Source organism: Haliotis rufescens, unplaced genomic scaffold, assembly GCF_023055435.1.
Source record: "Haliotis rufescens isolate VD_foot unplaced genomic scaffold, xgHalRufe1.0.p SCAF_11, whole genome shotgun sequence".
Classification (NCBI taxonomy): Eukaryota; Metazoa; Mollusca; class Gastropoda; order Lepetellida; family Haliotidae; genus Haliotis; species Haliotis rufescens.
In genome coordinates, this window is record NW_025963791.1 from 20,545,653 (window position 1) to 20,568,354 (window position 22,702).

The 22,702-nt window shown below is 40.6% G+C and overlaps 1 protein-coding gene across 1 annotated transcript in view; it reads right to left on the bottom strand.

Moving 5' to 3' along the window:
• LOC124137245 (wings apart-like protein homolog) overlaps nucleotides 1-22,702 on the bottom strand; it is a 44,000-nt gene that overhangs the window by 16,772 nt on the left and 4,526 nt on the right. The window contains exons 2-6 of the mRNA XM_046503471.2: nucleotides 22,541-22,604; nucleotides 19,436-21,559; nucleotides 5,563-5,634; nucleotides 3,268-3,435; nucleotides 2,951-3,087 (exon numbers count right to left, since the gene is read on the bottom strand). Of these exons, the coding sequence (XP_046359427.2) occupies nucleotides 2,951-3,087; nucleotides 3,268-3,435; nucleotides 5,563-5,634; nucleotides 19,436-21,553 (2,495 nt within the window). The 5' untranslated portion in view covers nucleotides 21,554-21,559; nucleotides 22,541-22,604. The remainder of the gene's footprint in view (nucleotides 1-2,950; nucleotides 3,088-3,267; nucleotides 3,436-5,562; nucleotides 5,635-19,435; nucleotides 21,560-22,540; nucleotides 22,605-22,702) is intronic.

Below are 22,702 nucleotides of genomic sequence, written 5' to 3' on the forward strand. Positions count from 1 at the left end.
AAGCACCTACCTCAGACATCCATACACTGCTATGTGAAGCACCTACCTCAGACATCCATACACTGCAATGTGAAGCACCTACCTCAGACATCCATCCACTGCTATGTGAAGCACCTACCTCAGACATCCAACCCACTGACTACATACACTGCTATGTGACTGACCACATACACTGCTATGTGAAGCACCTACCTCAGACATCCAGCCCACTGACCACATACACTGCTGTGTGAAGCACCTACCTCAGACATCCAGCCCACTGACTACATACACTGGGTGAAGCACCTACCTCAGACATCCAGCCCACTGACTACATACACTGTGTGAAGCACCTACCTCAGACATCCAGCCCACTGACCACATACACTGCTGTGTGAAGCACCTACCTCAGACATCCAGCCCACTGACCACATACACTGCTGTGTGAAGCACCTACCTCAGACATCCAGCCCACTGACTACATACACTTTGTGAAGCACATACCTCAGACATCCAGCCCACTGACTACATACACTGTGTGAAGCACCTACCTCAGACATCCAGCCCACTGACTACATACACTGTGTGAAGCACCTACCTCAGACATCCAACCCACTGACCACATACACTGCTGTGTAAAGCACCTACCTCAGACATCCATACACTGCTATGTGAAGCACCTACCTCAGACATCCATACACTGCTATGTGAAGCACCTACCTCAGACATCCATACACTGCTTTGTGAAGCACCTACCTCAGACATCCATACACTGCCATGTGAAGCACCTACCTCAGACATCCATCCACTGCTATGTGAAGCACCTACCTCAGACATCCCGCCCACTGTCTACATACACTGCTCTGTGAAGCACCTACCTCAGACATCCAACCCACTGACCACATACACTGCTGTGTAAAGCACCTACCTCAGACATCCATACACTGCTTTGTGAAGCACCTACCTCAGACATCCATCAATGCTATGTGAAGCACCTACCTCAGACATCCATACACTGCTATGTGAAGCACCTACCTCAGACATCCATACACTGCAATGTGAAGCACCTACCTCAGACATCCATCCACTGCTATGTGAAGCACCTACCTCAGACATCCAACCCACTGACTACATACACTGCTATGTGACTGACCACATACACTGCTATGTGAAGCACATACCTCAGACATCCAGCCCACTGACCACATACACTGCTGTGTGAAGCACCTACCTCAGACATCCAGCCCACTGACTACATACACTGGGTGAAGCACCTACCTCAGACATCCAGCCCACTGACTACATACACTGTGTGAAGCACCTACCTCAGACATCCAGCCCACTGACCACATACACTGCTGTGTGAAGCACCTACCTCAGACATCCAGCCCACTGACCACATACACTGCTGTGTGAAGCACCTACCTCAGACATCCAGCCCACTGACTACATACACTTTGTGAAGCACATACCTCAGACATCCAGCCCACTGACTACATACACTGTGTGAAGCACCTACCTCAGACATCCAGCCCACTGACTACATACACTGTGTGAAGCACCTACCTCAGACATCCAGCCCACTGACCACATACACTGGGTGAAGCACCTACCTCAGACATCCAGCCCACTGACTACATACACTGTGTGAAGCACCTACCTCAGACATCCAGCCCACTGACTACATACACTGTGTGAAGCACCTACCTCAGACATCCAGCCCACTGACTACATACACTGTGTGAAGCACCTACCTCAGACATCCAGCCCACTGACCACATACACTGCTGTGTGAAGCACCTACCTCAGACATCCAGCCCACTGACTACATACACTGTGTGAAGCACATACCTCAGACATCCAGCCCACTGACCACATACACTGGGTGAAGCACCTACCTCAGACATCCAGCCCACTGACTACATACACTGTGTGAAGCACCTACCTCAGACATCCAGCCCACTGACTACATACACTGTGTGAAGCACCTACCTCAGACATCCAGCCCACTGACTACATACACTGTGTGAAGCACCTACCTCAGACATCCAGCCCACTGATCACATACACTGTGTGAAGCACCTACCTCAGACATCCAGCCCACTGACCACATACACTGTGTGAAGCACCTACCTCAGACATCCAGCCCACTGACTACATACACTGTGTGAAGCACCTACCTCAGACATCCAGCCCACTGACTACATACACTTTGTGAAGCACATACCTCAGACATCCAGCCCACTGACTACATACACTGTGTGAAGCACATACCTCAGACATCCAGCCCACTGACCACATACACTGGGTGAAGCACCTACCTCAGACATCCAGCCCACTGACTACATACACTGTGTGAAGTACCTACCTCAGACATCCAGCCCACTGACTACATACACTGGGTGAAGCACCTACCTCAGACATCCAGCCCACTGACTACATACACTGTGTGAAGCACCTACCTCAGACATCCAGCCCACTGATCACATACACTGTGTGAAGCACCTACCTCAGACATCCAGCCCACTGACCACATACACTGCTGTGTGAAGCACCTACCTCAGACATCCAGCCCACTGACTACATACACTGTGTGAAGCACATACCTCAGACATCCAGCCCACTGACCACATACACTGGGTGAAGCACCTACCTCAGACATCCAGCCCACTGACTACATACACTGTGTGAAGCACCTACCTCAGACATCCAGCCCACTGACTACATACACTGTGTGAAGCACCTACCTCAGACATCCAGCCCACTGACTACATACACTGTGTGAAGCACCTACCTCAGACATCCAGCCCACTGATCACATACACTGTGTGAAGCACCTACCTCAGACATCCAGCCCACTGACCACATACACTGTGTGAAGCACCTACCTCAGACATCCAGCCCACTGACCACATACACTGTGTGAAGCACCTACCTCAGACATCCATACACTGCTGTGTGAAGTACCTACCTTAAACACCTGATAGGCATGGGTTCTGAGTCTTGAAGACCATCCAACAGATATTCCACATCATCCATGAAGTCTTGTGTCTCTCCTGATTCCTGCACCTCGAAGGCCTGCTTCACATTACGCACAACCGTGAACAGCTACAAACAAACAACAATCCTAAATGATACATATTCAATGCACAAGCTTGGTGTAATCACTTTCAAAAGCATAATGCCATCATTTTCAACCTCAGAGCAAAAGTTAATCCTTTGTCATCAGTAATGAATTGATTAAGCCATGTCGTAATATAATATGAAATTATTAAATGTTGGTCCTACCGGACGATGTTCCTTGTTAACTCGGATGGATGTGTAGGCCTCATCCCCAGCTCTGCTCGGCCAGTGGACGGCCCTGGTCAGTTTGGGAGCTGATTTAGGTTTAGGTTCTGGTTCCGCAAAGCCCTTTAATGCCTTCACGTTTACTGTAGGTGGTGGCTGCCTTTCCTCCTATAGAAGAGGAAAATGAACTTCATGATTTACAGATACGTAGTGTATCAAATACATGATACATAATGATCATATTCCAACTGAAAAACATACACTGATACAGATCAACTAACTAATGTTTCACTGTAAGAGTCTAGTTGCAAAACATCAAGGCATTATTTCCCAGCCTTAACAGGTGGTTACAGTCACTGATACCTGTAACACTGGTATGTGTCAGGTGGTTACAGTCACTGATACCTGTAACACTGGTATGTGTCAGGTGGTTACAGTCACTGACACCTGTAAGTATGGGTCAGGTGGTTACAGTCACTGATAACTGTAACACTGGTATGTGTCAGGTGGTTACAGTCACTGACACCTGTAAGTATGGGTCAGGTGGTTACAGTCACTGATACCTGTAACACTGGTATGGGTCAGGTGGTTACAGTCTCTGACACCTGTAACACTGGTATGTGTCAGGTGGTTACAGTCACTGATACCTGTAACACTGGTATGTGTCAGGTGGTTACAGTCACTGACACCTGTAAGTATGGGTCAGGTGGTTACAGTCACTGACACCTGTAACACTGGTATGTGTCAGGTGGTTACAGTCACTGATACCTGTAACACTGGTATGTGTCAGGTGGTTACAGTCACTGACACCTGTAAGTATGGGTCAGGTGGTTACAGTCTCTGACACCTGTAACACTGGTATGTGTCAGGTGGTTACAGTCTCTGACACCTGTAACACTGGGGTAAGATGGTTACAGTCTCTGACACCTGTAACACTGGGGTCAGGTGGTTACAGTCACTGATACCTGTAACACTGGTATGGGTCAGGTGGGTACAGTCTCTGACACCTGTAACACTGGTATGTGTAAGGTGGTTACAGTCTCTGACACCTGTAACACTTGGGTCAGGTGGTTACAGTCTCTGACACCTGTAACACTGGGGTCAGGTGGTTACAGTCTCTGACACCTGTAACACTGGGGTCAGGTGGTTACAGTCACTGATACCTGTAACACTGGTATGGGTCAGGTGGGTACAGTCTCGACACCTGTAACACTGGTATGTGTAAGGTGGTTACAGTCTCTGACACCTGTAACACTGGGGTCAGGTGGTTACAGTCACTGATACCTGTAACACTGGTATGGGTCAGGTGGGTACAGTCTCGACACCTGTAACACTGGTATGTGTAAGGTGGTTACAGTCTCAGACACCTGTAACACTGGGGTCAGGTGGTTACAGTCTCTGACACCTGTAACACTGGGGTCAGGTGGTTACAGTCACTGATACCTGTAACACTGGTATGGGTCAGGTGGGTACAGTCTCGACACCTGTAACACTGGTATGTGTAAGGTGGTTACAGTTACTGATACCTGTAACACTGGTATGGGTCAGGTAGTTACAGTCACTGATACCTGTAAGTAACATTGATATGGATCAGGTGAAACCAGTTTGACTGTGTTGTCACAACACAGCATGGAGAGAGGTACACAGATAAGTACTATAAGTATTACACAAGCTATATATAGTTTGGTTAATATAAACAGGATATAAAACATTGAAATTTAAACAAATGACAACAAGCTGCATCAATATTTCAAAACTGAGCAAGCAAGCACAGATGCAATGCAATACTTGGAAAAAGAATTATGGCAAAAGAATTATGCACAAATACTCCAAAGATGACCTTGATCTTTGAATATTTTGACCAAAATGTATTGCAAACAGGAATTATATATCAAGTACCTTTGCACCATATTAACAGAAAATATGACAACTATTTATTCAATACTATCCAAGGTGACTTAGACCTTTGACATGGTCAAAACTGACCAGTATCAAAGGCCTGGTGTGGTGAAGAGTCAGGCAAGCTAACTCTAGGGGTTAGACTAGACTAAAATCTGGGGGGGGGGGGCAGAAAAGGGGGTTGGACTGTATCCCAAACCAACATCATCTGAGCTGTTTTGAAGGTTTAGTCTACAGTGAGTATCCAGTTGAAATTTGCCACTGACTACTGCAACATTCAATTCACATGATTCAGTTATTGTGAATCCTGTGAATTGTAACCATTATTCATTACACTGATGATCTTCTTTTAATTTCATTACATTAATGCTCTACTGAGTCCACTGAGTCCCTTACCTTTGATGCTGGGTTGCCTTGATCCAAACTGCCTTGCCAGGACCGAGGATTGTACACTGCTTTTGTAGGAGACTGAAAGACAATGTAAACATTAATATGTTATATTCTCCATTATAGCAATCTCATGGACTACCAAACCACATACACAAACATATCACTGGGTGAAGAGGACATCTCCAACTCTCTTTCTTACCAACAGAGGTCGGTAGCCTAGTGGTTAAAGCATTTGCTTGTCACGCAAAAAGACCCAGGTTTGAATCCTGACATGGGTCCAAAGTGTGAAGCCCATTTCTGGTGTCCCCCGCCGTGATAATTCTGGAATATTGCTCAAGGCGGTGTAAAAACCATACTCGCTCACTCACTCACTTTCCCACAGAATTTCTCTGTAATTTCATGTGTTCTTTGTGCCATATCATATGAACTCATAATAGAATGGATACTTTATACACTTGATAAGGTTAGGTGAAATAGCAAATGGTGAGGGGAGGTGAAAATGGTGTTTCACATTAGGTGATGTTATAGATTATTGCATTTATAGCAATGTGCATGTGTCTAACATCAGTTTTATAGTATTAGTCCCAGAGTCTGCTATGACGCCTGTGCACATTAATGCACAGAATGGATGCAGAAAAAAAATATAGTGTGTCCCTCAGGACACATAGTAACATTCATTGTACCAAATTCTTGAAAGAAATATAAATTATAATTAAAGTAATTATCAAATCTTACAGTACAGTACACTCCACCATTTCATTACTTTACAGGGCCCTTGAAATTAAATATTGTAGCCCACTGAGGTACCATATCAAGGTTTACCATGGAAACCCAACTCAGACAGAGTATACAGACTCTGAGCTGACCAGTCCCTGTTGATCCCCTTGATGCTGTGCACCTGGGACCCATTCCACAACGCCATCTTAGCACTAAGGTTATCGTAACTCCCATACTTTAACACTGGCTTACGATAGTCGTAGCGGTAAGATCGCTTTGTGGAACGGGGCCCAGGCTGGCAAACAACAAGTACAATCTTTTTATGTCTATAAGAAATGACACGGCTGTTGGATCGAACCATCAACCTTTGGCTCTTGTTCTGTCCACTAGATCATGGGGGCTGTCCACTGGACAGTCGAGCGTGGCCTGAGGCTTGGTCAAGTGATTTGACAAGTCACATATACATCCCGTACACCACTCAATATTCGCTAGTAATGTACAGGAATACTTGTGTGGTCTGCACTCCTATTAGGGTGCCAACGGTGATTAATTTGCTGATGCATAATATCATAATGTACGTCACACTATGCATCATATTACATTTGATAACTGAGGATATTAATTATTTGTATTTTCTTGTTAAGTGAACTGTTTATATCATTTTGTGATGTACAAAGATGTGGATGGCAAGCCCTTGAGTGAAAATGTCAACTTTGATGGGGCACAAGATGAGCACAAATATGTCATTTGACAAGAAAATACAAATGTTCTATTGTCATGTATTTTCTTACTGATCTTCATAATCATACTCTAAAAATCATAATATCATTGAGCAAGGTTGATGCAAACTGAAAGTAGTCTGGCAAAAGGTTATTTCACTTGAGTGGGATATCAATTTTATTTTTTCAGATAAATACTTATTTCATCTCTAAAACACATATAGACATCGAGATTATGAAACATTCATTGAGAAAGAGTTGGGTTTCATGCAGCATTTTGAAATATTCAAGTAATATCACCAGAAACGTGCTTCAGACATTGAGTTCATGTGGGAGAAGAGAACCTGTTGTCTTCATCATGATGGGCAAACCCTTAACCACTAGGCTACCGATTGCACCACCAAGCGACCCGTGAAGATTCCGGGGTAGAATAGGTCTTCAGCAACCCATGCTTGCCGTAAAAAGGTGACTATGCTTGTCGTAAAAGGCGACTTACGGGATCGGGTGGTCAGGCTCGCTGACTTGGTTGATGCATGTCATCGATCCAAAGTGCATGGATCGATGCTCATGATATTAATCACTGGATTGTCTGGTCCAGACTCGATTATTTACAGACTGCCGTCATATAGCTGGAATATTGCTGAGTGCGGTATTAAACAACAAACCAACCAACCAACCACCAAGCAATATGTACAAGGTTACAATATAGTTGCTGTAGTGCCACTTAAAATCTAAAGTAGGATTAACACTGTTGAACATGTCAGCTACATCACTTTTATGGAACAGTTGAATGACATGAGTTGCCATGGTTACTGAAAGCATGGTGAGAGAACCTATTTCATAACATATGTCCAAATCCAGTATCAATTATTGCCATAATATTTGCCATGCATTGATCTCCAAATAAAGTCTTCAGAATTTAAAAATATGTCGCAGTGTTCAAAGATCAATCAAAGAGATTCTTGTCCTAATATTAAAATTATAGATTTAGACGGTCCCACAGAATCCAATACCATAGCCCAAAACCTTGGGATGTCATTGTATATTGATTTACAGACTTTTAATGCTGATGCTGTATGGATACAAGGTTCATACTGCCGTGGAACACTAAATTTCAAGGCTTTTCAAAGCTTTCAACTGTCATTTTCCAGGCTTTAGTTGGGTTATTAGCCTTAGCTTGTCAATATTTATTTTTAATTCAGCATACCATATGTTAGTCGTAAGACCTAAAAAACAGTATGAACATAAGCATATGTTGTACAAATTCAAGGCTTTTCAAGCTATTTTGGTGATTTTCAAGGCTTTTCACGGTTGACACTAAAACTGAAGGCTTTTCAAGAGGGACCTTAAAATTCAGGGCCTTTTCAAGCCTTGATGAACTTAGGGATACAACTTTATGAATATCAATATCAAATTAATAATTTATTGCCAGGAAACCGGTCATATTTTTTAAAATGGTCAAGATCAACATGCAATGAAAAGGCAGTAAATTCAACTCTATAAACATTTAATGGATAAGTTTAGTTCGCATTTGGCATTAAATTGATAGATTTCAAGTGTATACAGTTACATATGTAAATTGTATCAATAGCCTACACATATCTACGGAAAAAAATAATTTTACTATTAATGTCTTCTTTTTTTTTTATCTATTTAATATACAATGGATGATAAATGTATAGCCTATAAACAAATCAAACAGTTTGAAATGGACAACAGACAATGGACATTAGATTAGGCTATATGGCAAAAGACATGCATCTTAATACTTTTCAAATATTATATAATGTTGTCTGCAAGTGATTTCCATATCTGTCATTTTACTATTAATTGAGATATATTTGTGATATTTCTCAGTCGATATCTCAATATTAAAATTTCCTTCTAAATATCAATTCTAAAATTTCCAACCAATGACACCCCTTATTCTCAGTGTGGACCTGGTTGTCTTGACAATGTGCAGACAGAACTGCTCCTCTAGGCCTTGGAGACACTGGTCTGACCCAGCTCTGTATGACCTTTCCTCAAGCATTCCATCCCGCTGGGCAGTTTCAGTGCTGACAAAAACTGTCCTCAGGCATGGTTCTAAGTCTGACATTCCAGAATGACCCATATTACTGTTAACATGGTTAATGTCAAGCACCTGAAAACACGCTGAAGCCACTGAAGCCATGAAACTGGCGGATACATGTGGGTGAAGCATGACCTGCACGTCTGACATGAATAAGGAAGGACTCATTCCCTGTTATGTAATACTTCACTGACATCACATTTCATATTCAACCTCCAGTCTGTGACAAATGTTTTGAGTTCAGTCACTGTCCCTGTTTACCAGTAATTACCAGTTTTTTAGTGGAAACATTAGGCTTGGACCAGTAAAATGTGTTATTGTTAGTGAGTGAGTTGGGTTTAGCGACACTTTTAACAGTATTCCAGTTATATCACGGCGTGTCAGCTTAATGTTGGAGGAAAGCCCGAAGTGATGCAGGTCTCAGACGTTTACCACAGGGGTCCGGAAACGGTCTTATGCGCCAGACATGTCCGATTGGGAATTTCAAATGTCCAGTTTAAAATATTGCTTACCGGATATTTAAATTTTTACATTTTAAACAAACGGGGTCCAAATAATTGATGAGTGTTGACGTATCCCTTCAGCAAATTAAGGTGAATAAACAGATATAACAAACTTGGTCAATAAGAGTATGAAATTTGATATAAAACATCACTAGACATGATGATTTACCATTTAAAATGAATTTCCTGCTCTCCAAGGCATTGTTTTATATGCAGAGATTAAGATTACTGTGTGTATCTTCTCGTAAACTAAGCCGGAAATAGCATTCAGCTGTGCACACGTTTCCACCCAATCTACCGGTGATTCAGTTAAAACATACCCAATGATACAACTTCAAAGAATTTTGATGCAATGGTCCAAAGAAATTGTATCTGAAATTATTATTTTATCAGGAATAATATATTCCAATATCGTGTTATTTTAGTTGCAGCTTCCACAATATTTACTTAAAATTATAAGAACCATAAGAGTAGCACTTTGGTACAGATGGTATGCAGGATATTTTTTGATGTATGGAACGATTTTGACCAGTCACCGTAGGGACTTCCCGCGCTACATGTATTTTGATTGCGAAAACGTTATGTTGACATTTAATAGTCAAACTGCCTCAAATATGACTTAGCGACTTTTATCATGTGTTTCATGTTATACACTTGCCAAATACCTTCACTACCCCGGAGTGTGCATCTAGGCAGCCAAGATGGCTGCATATTTATTAAATGAGTAAACATTTTGTTGTACCAGCATCCTTTTTGGTTCTATTTGTGAACTTTCATTCATACACTGATCTTTCAGATTTTTCTGAATTCAAAACTTAGAATTATACTACATATCGTGATACGAATCGCAATACGGCCTTGTGCATCACAAAAGATGGTGATACACTTCAATACACCTCCAATACCTATCCCTAATAACTGTCAGTCCCTGTGGACCGGCAAATAAAGTACCTTATAAATCTTTATTGTTGACCAAAGCATCAGCGATTATCAATAAAGTATATTTTTCTGAAAGAAGTCAGCTTGTCTCTTATCATCAGGGTTCCCCATTGTCTATCTTTAGTGCAAAGAAATAACATTACGATATGGTACTTAGGACTAGGAGTGCATTAAAGGACAAATCAAACTGTTGTTTGCCCAAGAATTGTACCACAATGATAGGAATTTAAAAGTATTGTCATAAATATGCACAGCAAATGATAGTAGTTGCAATAGTTGCAAATAAAAATAAATAAGACATAAATTTTGCGTCAGAAACAGTTTTTACAGTCAAATTTCAAACCAGCCATGTTTTTTGATGAGGAAGAATTACAACATTTGCAGACTAGAGTTATATCCCTTTGCTTTGAGTTAAGGGTGAAACGATACACCGATATTCGGATGCATCGCGATACTTGACCAACGGTACGATTTACGATAAACGTGGGACCATTTATCGATGCGCCACGATACGGAACGCAAATCTCTCAAGTACAGCTATTCCTCAAAATTGTGCCTTTCAATAAACTGCTAACTTGGTTATAGCACGCAGTAACGCAAAACATACTTTTCCCCAAAACATACTTACATTGTTAATAAGCTCAGGTTTTACACTAACAGATGTTTTTTCCCCATCTCAAAAAACATTATAAGCTGATCACCGCAAGCACATAACACCGGAAATACCAGTCAGCAAAACCGAACTGAAGTACACAATTCAATACCATCATTATACTATCTTGTTATTAAAACGTGTTCATTGTATATCTGGACATGTGTTTGTAATATATTTTATTAATTTTATTCAAACTTTCATTTAACATTGTTTTCATTAAGTTATGTGAAATCATGTGTGAAGAGATACAGCAACCACGGTCAGATAACCGCTTTTGACGCATTTAAACGAACTTTAGTTGCTAAAGAATGGATACATATATTAAAATGACATACTTTGACTCGTTAAAAGTCATATTTGTGGCAATTTGGCTAATATATTTCAACATAACATTTTCGCAATTGAAATACCTGTCGTGGGGAAGTCCCTACTGTGACTGGTCAAATTGTTCCATACGTAAAAATATCCTGCAACAGCAATCACCAGTATCAAAATGCTACGCTTGTGGTTTTTATAATTTTAAAAACATACAACTTCAGTAGTCTTGCTATTATAAAATAATGTTGACTGTTCAAAATCATGAAAGGTTCATCGTCACGATATGGCTGAAATATTGCCGATGTGACGTAAAGCATTAACTCACTCACTCACTCATGAAAGGTTCAATCTTGACATGCTCTAAGTCTTGTTTTTGTATCATTGTGTATCGAGATATGTATCGTATCGTGACCAGAATATTGAGATGCGTATCGTATCGTGACCTTCCTGTATCGTTGCAGCCCTACTTTGAGTAGCCACATGGAGGAAAATGGCCTATTTTCTCCTTTTTGTCGGAAATACTTTCTTCATTTCTGTTACACTGATTAATATAATTTTGAAGCCTTGACGTTGGTTTAATACTAGTGCTGTAGTTGACACTTATACTGTTGCAATAGTGTGAAGCACTGTTGCAATAGTGTGGAGCATTGTTGCAGTCATCTTCCCGAGGCAAAGGAGTTAACTGACTGTAAAAGTCCAGTTACCACCCTTGCCGAACTAGGCTGGAATTTGTGGGCTCAATGGTAGGGCCACCAGTGGCTATTACAGTTTATGTCCCTTCTATGTCCCTCCTACTGACCAATCAGATTCCACCTTTCATATCACTTGCATCTGCTTCAAACAAAATGGTGGCGCCGAGTAAGACGATCTCATCGATAAATAATCTATGTTGTGATAAAATGGGTCTCTTCTCTGCGATGTGCATCAAATCATGCGAGTATCTTGATTAAAAACAAACAGATTAAGAAAATATCTGTGGGCGCGGAGTTGGTGGTACACATGCTTTGAAAATCTGGCAATAACTCCATAATTCCAGCCAGGTTTGGCAAGGGTGGAAACAGGACTTTTACAGTCCCTTGACTTGGGAAGATGTGTTGCGGTGTTCATTTCAGAACACGGCCATGGGGACTCATAAACACTTTAATTCCTAATGATGCAAAAAATAAATATCCCAAAACTTAGAAATGTTTTCGATAGTACCTTCGACTCATGACTTTAATTCAACATAAGTTCCATTGATCTTTGTCAAGATCTGAAGTTAACACGTTTCAGTGATTGGAATGTGTTAATCACTTATTGTAACCTCAAAAGCCGTCAGTCAGCATCAGCAACGATAGGTTTAGCTGACTTGACCCTTGCAATGTAACATGATTTAATTGGATGGAATAATCACTTCCGGAATAAAAGTTAACTATCTCCCTTACATCACCAGGCCCAATTGGCTTTAAACTTTCAAATTGCGATCTCGTATCCCTGTCACTCTCTTGTCATGACATCTGAGAAAAGAAACCAGACGAGGGCCACATGTATTGAATTTTGCACTGAAGTGTTAATCTGTTCAATTCTTGAGTTTACAATGACAAATTGTGAAGTAATTTACAATTGATGTTAATTGGTTTGTTGGCAACTGAAGTACTGTGTTGAGTTTACAATTGTTTTATTAAACATGATGCAGATCTCGGACGTTTACCACTTCGGTGAAACCCACGAGCACAGGTATGGTGCTGACAAACCTAGAAACATAATCGGGGTGAACCGGGATTTGAACCCACAATCATAGGTTTCTGGCGTGCCCAAGGGACGCAACTCTGCACAGCGAATCGCAGCGCAGCGACTGGGCCACCCGTGCCCCCATGTGAAAAGTGAAAATGTCATATTATGTCACAAAGTGACACTGACAAGTTTAATTCCTGATGGACAGTTAAAAAGGTAACATTCTCTGAATCTTATGTCCTTATTTCAATAATATTTGAGTGTGTCCCCTGGTTTCATCTTATGTCCCGAATTCTTAGAAAGGTAGGGGTCATTGGGCCCCATTTTTCATGTTTCTGAAATGAGAACAGCTAAAGGTCTTCTACAATTTAAGTTTGTGCACGGTAACTGAACTTGATGTTATTGCTTGTCTGGCAATCTAGTGTAACAAGTAGGCACAGATTTTCCACATCCCTGATAACAAAGTTGCAAGCACCACCAGTTTAATAAAGACTTTTTCACAGCCCTCGAAGTAGCGACTATTTCAGTCTGACTGTCACCAATATGACTGAAATCAATGATTGGCAACCTATGTATATATATCTACTGTTCACCACTTGGCTACCTAAAAATTTATATTACTGTCGACAATAGTTATTTCTAATACGAATAATATCAATTCATGTAATATTGCACAAATACTTGTTCTAGGGTATTTCGTACCCTGTTGAAAATTCCACCAACTTTAGCCTTTCAAAAAGAATCTTGTTGCTCTGATTACCCAACAGACCCCATAACTCTGCTGTTTTAACATCGCCAGTTCCCTGATTGCAATGGAGCTCGTACATTTTTATTTCCATTTTCTAAAAAAAATTAAAATCCTTAAATATTTCATGTTTCAAAAACACGACTCTGGGAGTGAAAATGTAAACTAAGCCATAAATAGCAATCAGCTGTTAACACATTTTCTACCCAATCCGTGGGAGATTTCGTTTTAAAAATACTTAATGTCATGGTCAATATCATAACTGACAAGAAATTTCAAGAGAAACATTGAAGACTTTGCATCTCTAATGTCTAATGTTCGTTTCAAGGCAAACTCATGGTGAGTTGATGTGATTTGCCAATGTTCATACACATTTTTCCAGAAATTGATGTCAACAAAATGGAATGAAATCTCGGATAAAAGTTATACAATGATTTAAAACGTAAGTCCAGATACACAATGAAGACTTTTATAGCCAGATAGTGTAATAACAGCACTAACTTGCATACTTCAGTACAGACTTGTAGACATGCTTCTTCAAGTGTTGTGTCATCATGATATTGTTTTACGCATTGTGAAATAAAATCAAAGCTTATTGTATGCGTGAATTATGCACACACTGGAAGTACAAACGGTAGTTAAATACTGTCTTCAAGTATTTTACTCATCAAGGAATATATTTACGTAAGGAGACACTTTTCCAGGATGATTGTACACAACTGTTTATTTGGTTACATACAACAAAAAAACACCGCAACCCCTCACTATTTTTTCAAAAGCCTTTGTCTTAGAAGCAATTTTTAATATTTTTTAAAGCCTTACTGCATTTATCGTCTATGAACATTTCGCTGGCTCCATGCTGCGGTGCCAGAATTTGGTTACCGTAATCAAATTAATAAGTCTTGTGAACATTGATCAACCGGAAGGGGTGCTAATGGGATTGTTCACTAGCCAATATATAAGCAAATACCGCCATGGGCGCTTATTAGAGGGGGGCGCTTATTACATCGAATACGGTATGCTAAATGATGATACTGTGTGCATTGCACTGAGTTTACGAACTTCTGACGTACTTGATAACACAAACAGCAAAAAAAATAACGTTCCACGAAAAGTTGTGAGTGAAAAGAATGATGACAGTTGGTTGGAATTAATATAGTGATGGTGGATATGATTCCGAGCCAATGGATGCAAATGAAAACACAGAGAAACTGTCCACCCTGGCAACAGTCGAAAGTAAATCGCCATCGGTTCTCATGAACAGAAAATGAGACAAAGGAACAGCTAACGAAGTATGAGCGTCTAAAATATGATTCAAAGACTAATGCTATGACTTGACCATTTATTGTTCTGCACAACCTGCAAAGGCCATCAAGAGAAACTTCAAAGTAGATGGCTACACATTGTGTAAGTGTGAAATGAAATACTTGCATTGGAAAGATTTTTGTATAAAATCAGCACGCATAAATACCCAAATGAAGCTTTTTTTAGCATGTGTACAACAGAGCTAGTTTCCGAAAAACAATTATGAGCTAATTTTTTTTCTGAGTCAAGCCTATATATATATTTAGAACAGTTATATACACCAAAACATTATTTCACTTTTTTAAAATCTTAAAATATAAATTAATATATATGAATGGGTGAGTGAAATAATATTGGTTACCCAATGAAAAATGTTATAACCCAATTAAAATAGATCCCTAGAGTAAAAACTCAATTGCTCAAAAAGTTAACTGGAGCTCTGGGGTATGCTTCATAAACTGAAGTAGACCCACAGTCACTGCAGCTGCATTCCAATGTTCTCTTTCAAACAATTTACACCCAACTTACAGAACAATTATAACCTTAGTGATCAGACATTTTACCACATTTCTGACCCCCCAAGTGCACAGAAACACTTTCATTCAAATCCATGAAAATTTGTCATGACTTTTGGATCACTTAGCCTGGACTCATAGGGTGCAAAAACCAGCGTTACCATGGGACATGCCGACTTATCATACTTAATAAATTTGTTTCCAATCTGAGTCCTGAGACAGTAATACTTTTTAAGGCCCCATGGCATAAAAAAGAGACCCAGGTTGACTGTTGATTTACTTGAAGCCTACAGCTTGCAACATGTGACACCCATGACTAGTGGTGTAACGATATGGCGATACAGTATTGTATCCCGATGCACAGCCTACGATACGATGCATCGATTTGGAAAGCATGTATCACGATACATACGATATTTTCATAACACAGTTTTACTTGCCGTATTTTCTTGAGTATAGTGCACACTTTTTTTAAAAAAAACACAGCTGTGTATAAGGGGGTGCGGAAAGACATTACCGTGAGCACGTAACACCGACGTAAATACCATGTCAACAAATCCATACTGAAGTTCGCAAATTATTCATGTTATTACACTGTCTGGCTATAAAAAGTGTTCTTTGTATATCTGGACTTATGTTTGTAACTTATTTCATTAATTTTATTCAAAATTCTTTTTAATATTGTTTTAATTAATTTCGGCGAAATTGTGTGTGAAGCGATCGGAAGGTCGCACAACTCACCATTATTTACAGCAACCACGGTCAGATTGCTGCTATTGACGCCTTGGTACGAACTTTAGTTGACAGAGAATGGATACATATATCATAAATGCCATACTTTGATTCGTTAAAAAGTCATATTTGTTTTTGTTGGTCGATTCTATGTCAACACGTAATTCTCGCGATCATGCAATCACGTGCATGGGAGCCTTGACGGTGACTGGTCAGACTGGTTCCATGTAAAAAATAATACCTGGAAATAGCGATCAGCTGCTTCGCTTAGGGTTATTATTATTTTAAATATCTTTTGTAAAAGCTGCATCTAAATTAACAAGATATTGGAATATATTATTCCTGATAAAAAAATAGTTTCAGATACAATTTTTGCTGATCCTTGCATTAAAATCCTGTAAAGTTATATCATTGGGTGTGTCTTGACCGAATCACCCGTAGATTCCAAGAAAGGTGTGTAAAGCTGATTGCTGTGTCCGGCTTAGTTTACGAGAAAAAACACAATGTAATCTTAATCCCTGGATATAAAACAATGCCTAGCTGAACAAAAAATACAATTTTAACGGTAAACCAACATGTCTGGTGATTTTTTATGCTCAAATTTCGAAATTTGTACTGACGAAGTTTCTCATCACCCGTTCGTTAGCCGGACTTCGCTGAAGGTGTACGGTGTAATTTTTTTCTGCACATAATCTTCAAATTTCTTTTTTTTCCCCGCTAGAGGGGGGTGCGCATTATACATTGGTGCGCACTATACTCAAGAAAATACATGAAATACGTTTAACAGTTTCAAAGCCAGTTTGTTGTTTCAGTAAAACATACTGTATTGCTGACAATTTACTGTAACAGTAAATAAACACCTTATATCTTCTTCAACTGTACTTGACACATCTTTTAGAGAGCAGAAAGACATCAACTTGGCTTAGCTTGTACCAGTCAACACTGTATCGTGATACGTATCGTGACCCCTGTATCGCGATACGTAACTATCACGACCCTCCCGTATCGTTTCACCTCTAATCATGACATTAATGCCATCACAATAGTATGCATGCTCTGAAGCCCTGCATGAGATATGTGCTGACTATTGTTTAAAACCAAAGTTCATGACTGAGTGAAGACAATCAGAAATAGACAGTCTGGACTGAATCTTGTGATCATGGTGATACTCTGCAACATGTCTTGAAACCTTGTACTTCACACAACGTTCAATGCTTAATATTCATCTAACCAGTTCTATGCTCTAGTCATTAAAATAAAATAAAAATTAAGTTGAAAATAAACTGCTGACTTCATGTTTAGTTCCTTTGTTGAAATCTGAAGTGAAAGTGAAACCAACCCAGTGACTATTTACATACACTGTATTGTGTTGCACCAAGGTTGTGGGATTTAATTAAGGTAATCCCTCAACATAATGTACCAAGCCTTAAGCTAGTTGTTCTCAGATTCAATAATTGCCCCAGGTCAACGACGAATGTTGGGACAGATTTTATACTGTTAAAGATCCGATCTTTGATATGATATATCTTCCCGAGGCAAGGGAGTTACCTGACTATAAAAGTCCAGTTTCCATCCTTGCTGAACTATGTTAGAAAAATGGAGTTATAATTTGACTGGACAAACGTGTCTATGCATAGTCCAATCAAAATCGCAATTGTCTTGACTGGGCGCCGCCATTTTGTTTGGAGCAAATGCAAGTGATATGAGAGGTGGAATCTGATTGGTCAATTGGTTGGTTGGTTGGTTGGTTAACGCCGTACTCAGCAATATTCCTGCTATATGATGGCGGTCTGTAAATAGTCGACCAGATAACATGGATAATCCAGTGATCAATATCATGAGCATCGATCTATGAGATTGGGATACGATGACATGCATCAACCAAGTCACTGAGCCTGACCACCCGATCCCGTTAGTCGCCCCTTACGACAAGCATAGTCGCCTTTTACGGCAAGCATGGGTTGCTGAAAACCTATTCTACCCCGAATCTTCACGGGTCTGGTCAATAGGAGGGGGATAGAAGGAACATAATGTAATATCCACTAGTGGCGCTACGATTGAGCCCAGAAATTCCAGCCTAGTTCACCAAGGGTGGGAATCAGGTCTTTTACAGTCAGTTAACTCCCTAGCCTCAGGAAGATGGTGATGATGGTGACTCCACCGCCATCGTGATCAGGTGAACTACCTCATCAATCAATCAGCATCATGGCTTCTAGTTCTAAATTTTAGCATGAGTGAGTGAAGCATTCAGACCAAGCCCAAATCAAGTAAAATTCTGTTGTGTGTGGAAAGCATGGCAGACTCCGCTCATGATAGTGCATAAAATAATAACACTAACAGCTACTGTTTCTTTGTTGATTAATGATGCACTCAGCCATATTCCAGCTATATGACAATAATCTGTAAATAATCGAGTCTGAACCAGACAACCCAATGACTGATATCATGAGCACTGATCTACACACTTCACAATTGGGATAGAATGACATGCTCAAACGAGTCAGCAAGTCTGACACACCCATGAGCGCCGATCTACACAATTGGAATAGAATGACATGCATCAACCAAGTCAGCAAGACTGACCACCCAATCCTGTTAGTCACCTCTTACGACGAGCATGTATTGCTGAAGACAAATTCTAAGCTGGATCTTCACGGGGAGACTCATGTCAGTGCTACAACTATACTAAGCATAGGATTAAGAACAAAGATGATTGGCATGAATGAGAAGCAAGGACAAAGAAACTGTTACTTCACTTATCTATAGTACCATGGATAACAGCATATTTATTGCTTCTAACATTTCCTGGCTTCTTCTTGCCCTTTGTCCAGGGAAAGAAGTAACCCTGAAATATTAGAAGCAATAGAAAAACTGTTTTCCATAATAATTTCCATGCTTTCAGGAATTTATGTGGTTGCAGTTATTGGCAATAATCAGTCTCACATACCTTCTTTGGACTTTGCAAAACCTTTCTCCTCAGACTATCAGATGATTTCTTAACACTCCTAGAGTTCTTTGATTTGAAAATCCTCCTAGTTTCTGGCACCTGAGATTGCTGACTGCCTGACCCCTGACTGTCATCCTGAGAATCATGTGACTCCTCTGACACAACACTCTGAGAGTCTGACTCCAGGTCAAAGTCCTCAAACACACTTGTAGCACTTGACTTAGCATTAGATGCTCTACTAGCTGCAGGGTCAGGCAGTTGATATTCCTGACTACTACTAGGAGTGGTGTCCATTGGCACAAACTTGTCCTCGTCCTCCTCCTCTTCTTTTTCTTCTTCCTCTTCCTCCTCTGGCTCCACAGACAGACAAGGAGGAGAGACCTGAGGAGAGTCGATGATCTGGGCAGGCTCTAGTGTTGGAGGCTCAATGTCCAAACTTGGCGGTTCAACTTCTTCAGAAAGTTCTTGTTTTATTTCCTCTTTTATTTCCTGTTTTACCTCAGGTGGTGGTGCTCGAGATTTGAATATCCTATATGAACGTCTAGAACTATATGTTACTGGCTTCCTCTCTTTTACTTTTCTATCATCATAGTCATTATTACTATTACTGTCTGTACTAGGAGCTAATGAAGGTTCAGACTCAATGGAGTCTTGTGAACTGGCAGGCACAGGTTCAGAAGAGGAAGATGAGGAAAAGTCTACATGTGAAGATCTATATATCTTATTTCTCACTTGCACTGTGGACACACTATTGTTGTGGGCCCTTGCTGCATGTGTCCGTGAGTTATATGTTATGGGCTGAGATGACCATTGATTACTTTCATCGCTGGAGTCATTGTCAAACTGGTATGTAGAAGTCTTAGCAGCATCAGCATCAGATGTTTCCTCTTCCTCCTCCTCATCTCCTTCAGTGATCACATCAATTTTGATTGGTCTGTCTGCTTTACCCAGAGCTTTGCTAGGATTTCCAAAATATTTATGTTGAACAGTTTCCTTGGTTTCCTGCTCAACCCCCTTAGGTTTGCACACAACAATCAGCGTGGTGCCCTTCTGACCTTTCACTTGAGCTTTGGATATGACAGTGCTATTGGAAAAAGATCCAATAGCATCTTGGTTCTTACCACCAGTCTTTTCAACATACATACGTTTATATTCCTGCAGTAATTTAGGATCTGAATAGCGGGAGGCACGACGGGGGCTATGAGGACCTCGTGTAATTGCTGTTGGCAAAGTGGTAGCAGTTGGAGGAGATGGCTGATTAGTGTTGAGTTGTGATGTTTCCGAGTTGCTTGTCTGCTTGTTGCTTCCATATGTCCTCACAGGCTGTTTCTTGAAGGATACAGATGACACATCATCATCAGACAACTCTTCAGTGTTTCGTGCTTCCTTCTTCATGAACTGTGGCATCTTGAAGTTGAAACTAACCTCATCATCATCCTCGTCATCATCTTCCTCACTGTCATCCTCATTTATGGAATGTGGAGATTCCCCACTGGATTGAGGCTTGTACTCATCTTCATCATCACCAAATCCAAAGTTCACTACAGGTTTGGTCTCTATTACTTCTGTTACAAGCTTTTTCTTTGTCTCAACAGGATTAGCAAATGGTGTTCTTGTGTATGTTCTTTTAGAGATTGTCACAGCAGACTTGAAGCTGAAATCTCCTTCCTCCTTCACCTCCACGCTCTCATCTTTCATCTTGCGATTGTCATTGGCACTTGGTGGTTGCTCATTTGCAGCACCACGCGTAGCAATGCGAGTTCCTGGGAGTCGAGTTCCTGGAAGTCTGGGGCTTGGGGCAGTACTTGCCTTAGCTAGAACTACTTGCTTCTTAACTGGACTTCTCTTTCGTTCCATATCTGTATCAAAGCTGAAGGGATCTTCAGGACCCTTTGGCTCTTCCTCCAAGCGGGGTTTCTTCGCCTGGGAAGATTCCATCTTCAGTCTTTGGCTTTCTCTCAAGGCCTTGAAATTGGTCTTGCCCCATTTTGTATGTGATGGGGCAGCTTTCAGGGCAGGTTTTGTGGTGACTATTTCATCAAAGGCACGACTTGCAGTACTCTCCTTGGAGCGGCTGTATGTCTTGGCGCCAAATCGCTGTGCAGTACTACTACTCATTCTGACCTACACAAAACATAAACATAACATTGTTAAGACATAAATGACAAAACTAAACATGCTTAATAATTGAAAATCTTAATTCTGTTTTTCATTCATACATTATCATGATTATTACGTAATATATTTATATATCTTCTCAACAAAAATGTTTCTAAAGAGTTACCATAATTACATTTCTTCTACTTCTACACATTATGTCTAAAACACTTTTGAAGCTACCAGCTCAAACTTGTCTTTGCACATACGTTTCAGTGAAATTAATTCCTGATATGTGGTCAGCCTTAAGCCAGGTTAGCTTGACCTAAAGAAAATAAACTAGTTTGTTGTATTGTGCACAAGTTCCAAATATTCCAACCATATCAAGTCACTTAGCCCGACAAGAAGAAGATCTAAATGGGTCACCCCTAAACAAACAATAGAGTGAATCAGTCCTGGGCAGCGTGGGCAGCTATTCTAATCCTCAGTTCGTTCTACATAGCAATCGGGTGAGGTGAAAAGGGTTTAATGTCGCATCCAAGATTATTGCACTTATATGGTGATGTGCATGCACCTGTGTGTTTGTGTGTGTGCGTGGCTGCTTGTTCATGAATACCCCACTCAGACACAGTACACTGATCCAAGCCACCCAGTCCTTGTTTTAGTCCCTTAATGCATAGCACAAGACAGGGTAACAACAAGTACCATCTTTTACATCTTTTGGTATGACGCGCCCATGGAACAAACCTTCATCTCTCCGAGCAGATGCTTTACCACTGGACCACGGAGACGGTCTCAAAGCAATCGTGGAGCAAAGGTGATCATAACTCGCATACTTCAACACATATTTATGAGTCGTAGTGCTACGATCACTTTGCAGAATGGGGCCCAGGTCCCACTGAGTGGCAAATTACAAAACACACGCTTCGACGTGTGACACGCTTGATGCATAATATAGTTTCAAACTAAAAGCTGTTAATTTCTTCAGAATTAGGCAGAAAAACTCACCCTTAAATTGTTGCCAAATTTCTATCACTTCCTAAATCTTTGGGGACATTACAGCATCTATAACCTGGAAAGAAAGAAAATATATTACCACCTGATTACATTATCAGTAAATTACTAATTCAAAATGATTCTGCCTCAAAAAAAAGGGGGAATTATCACTAA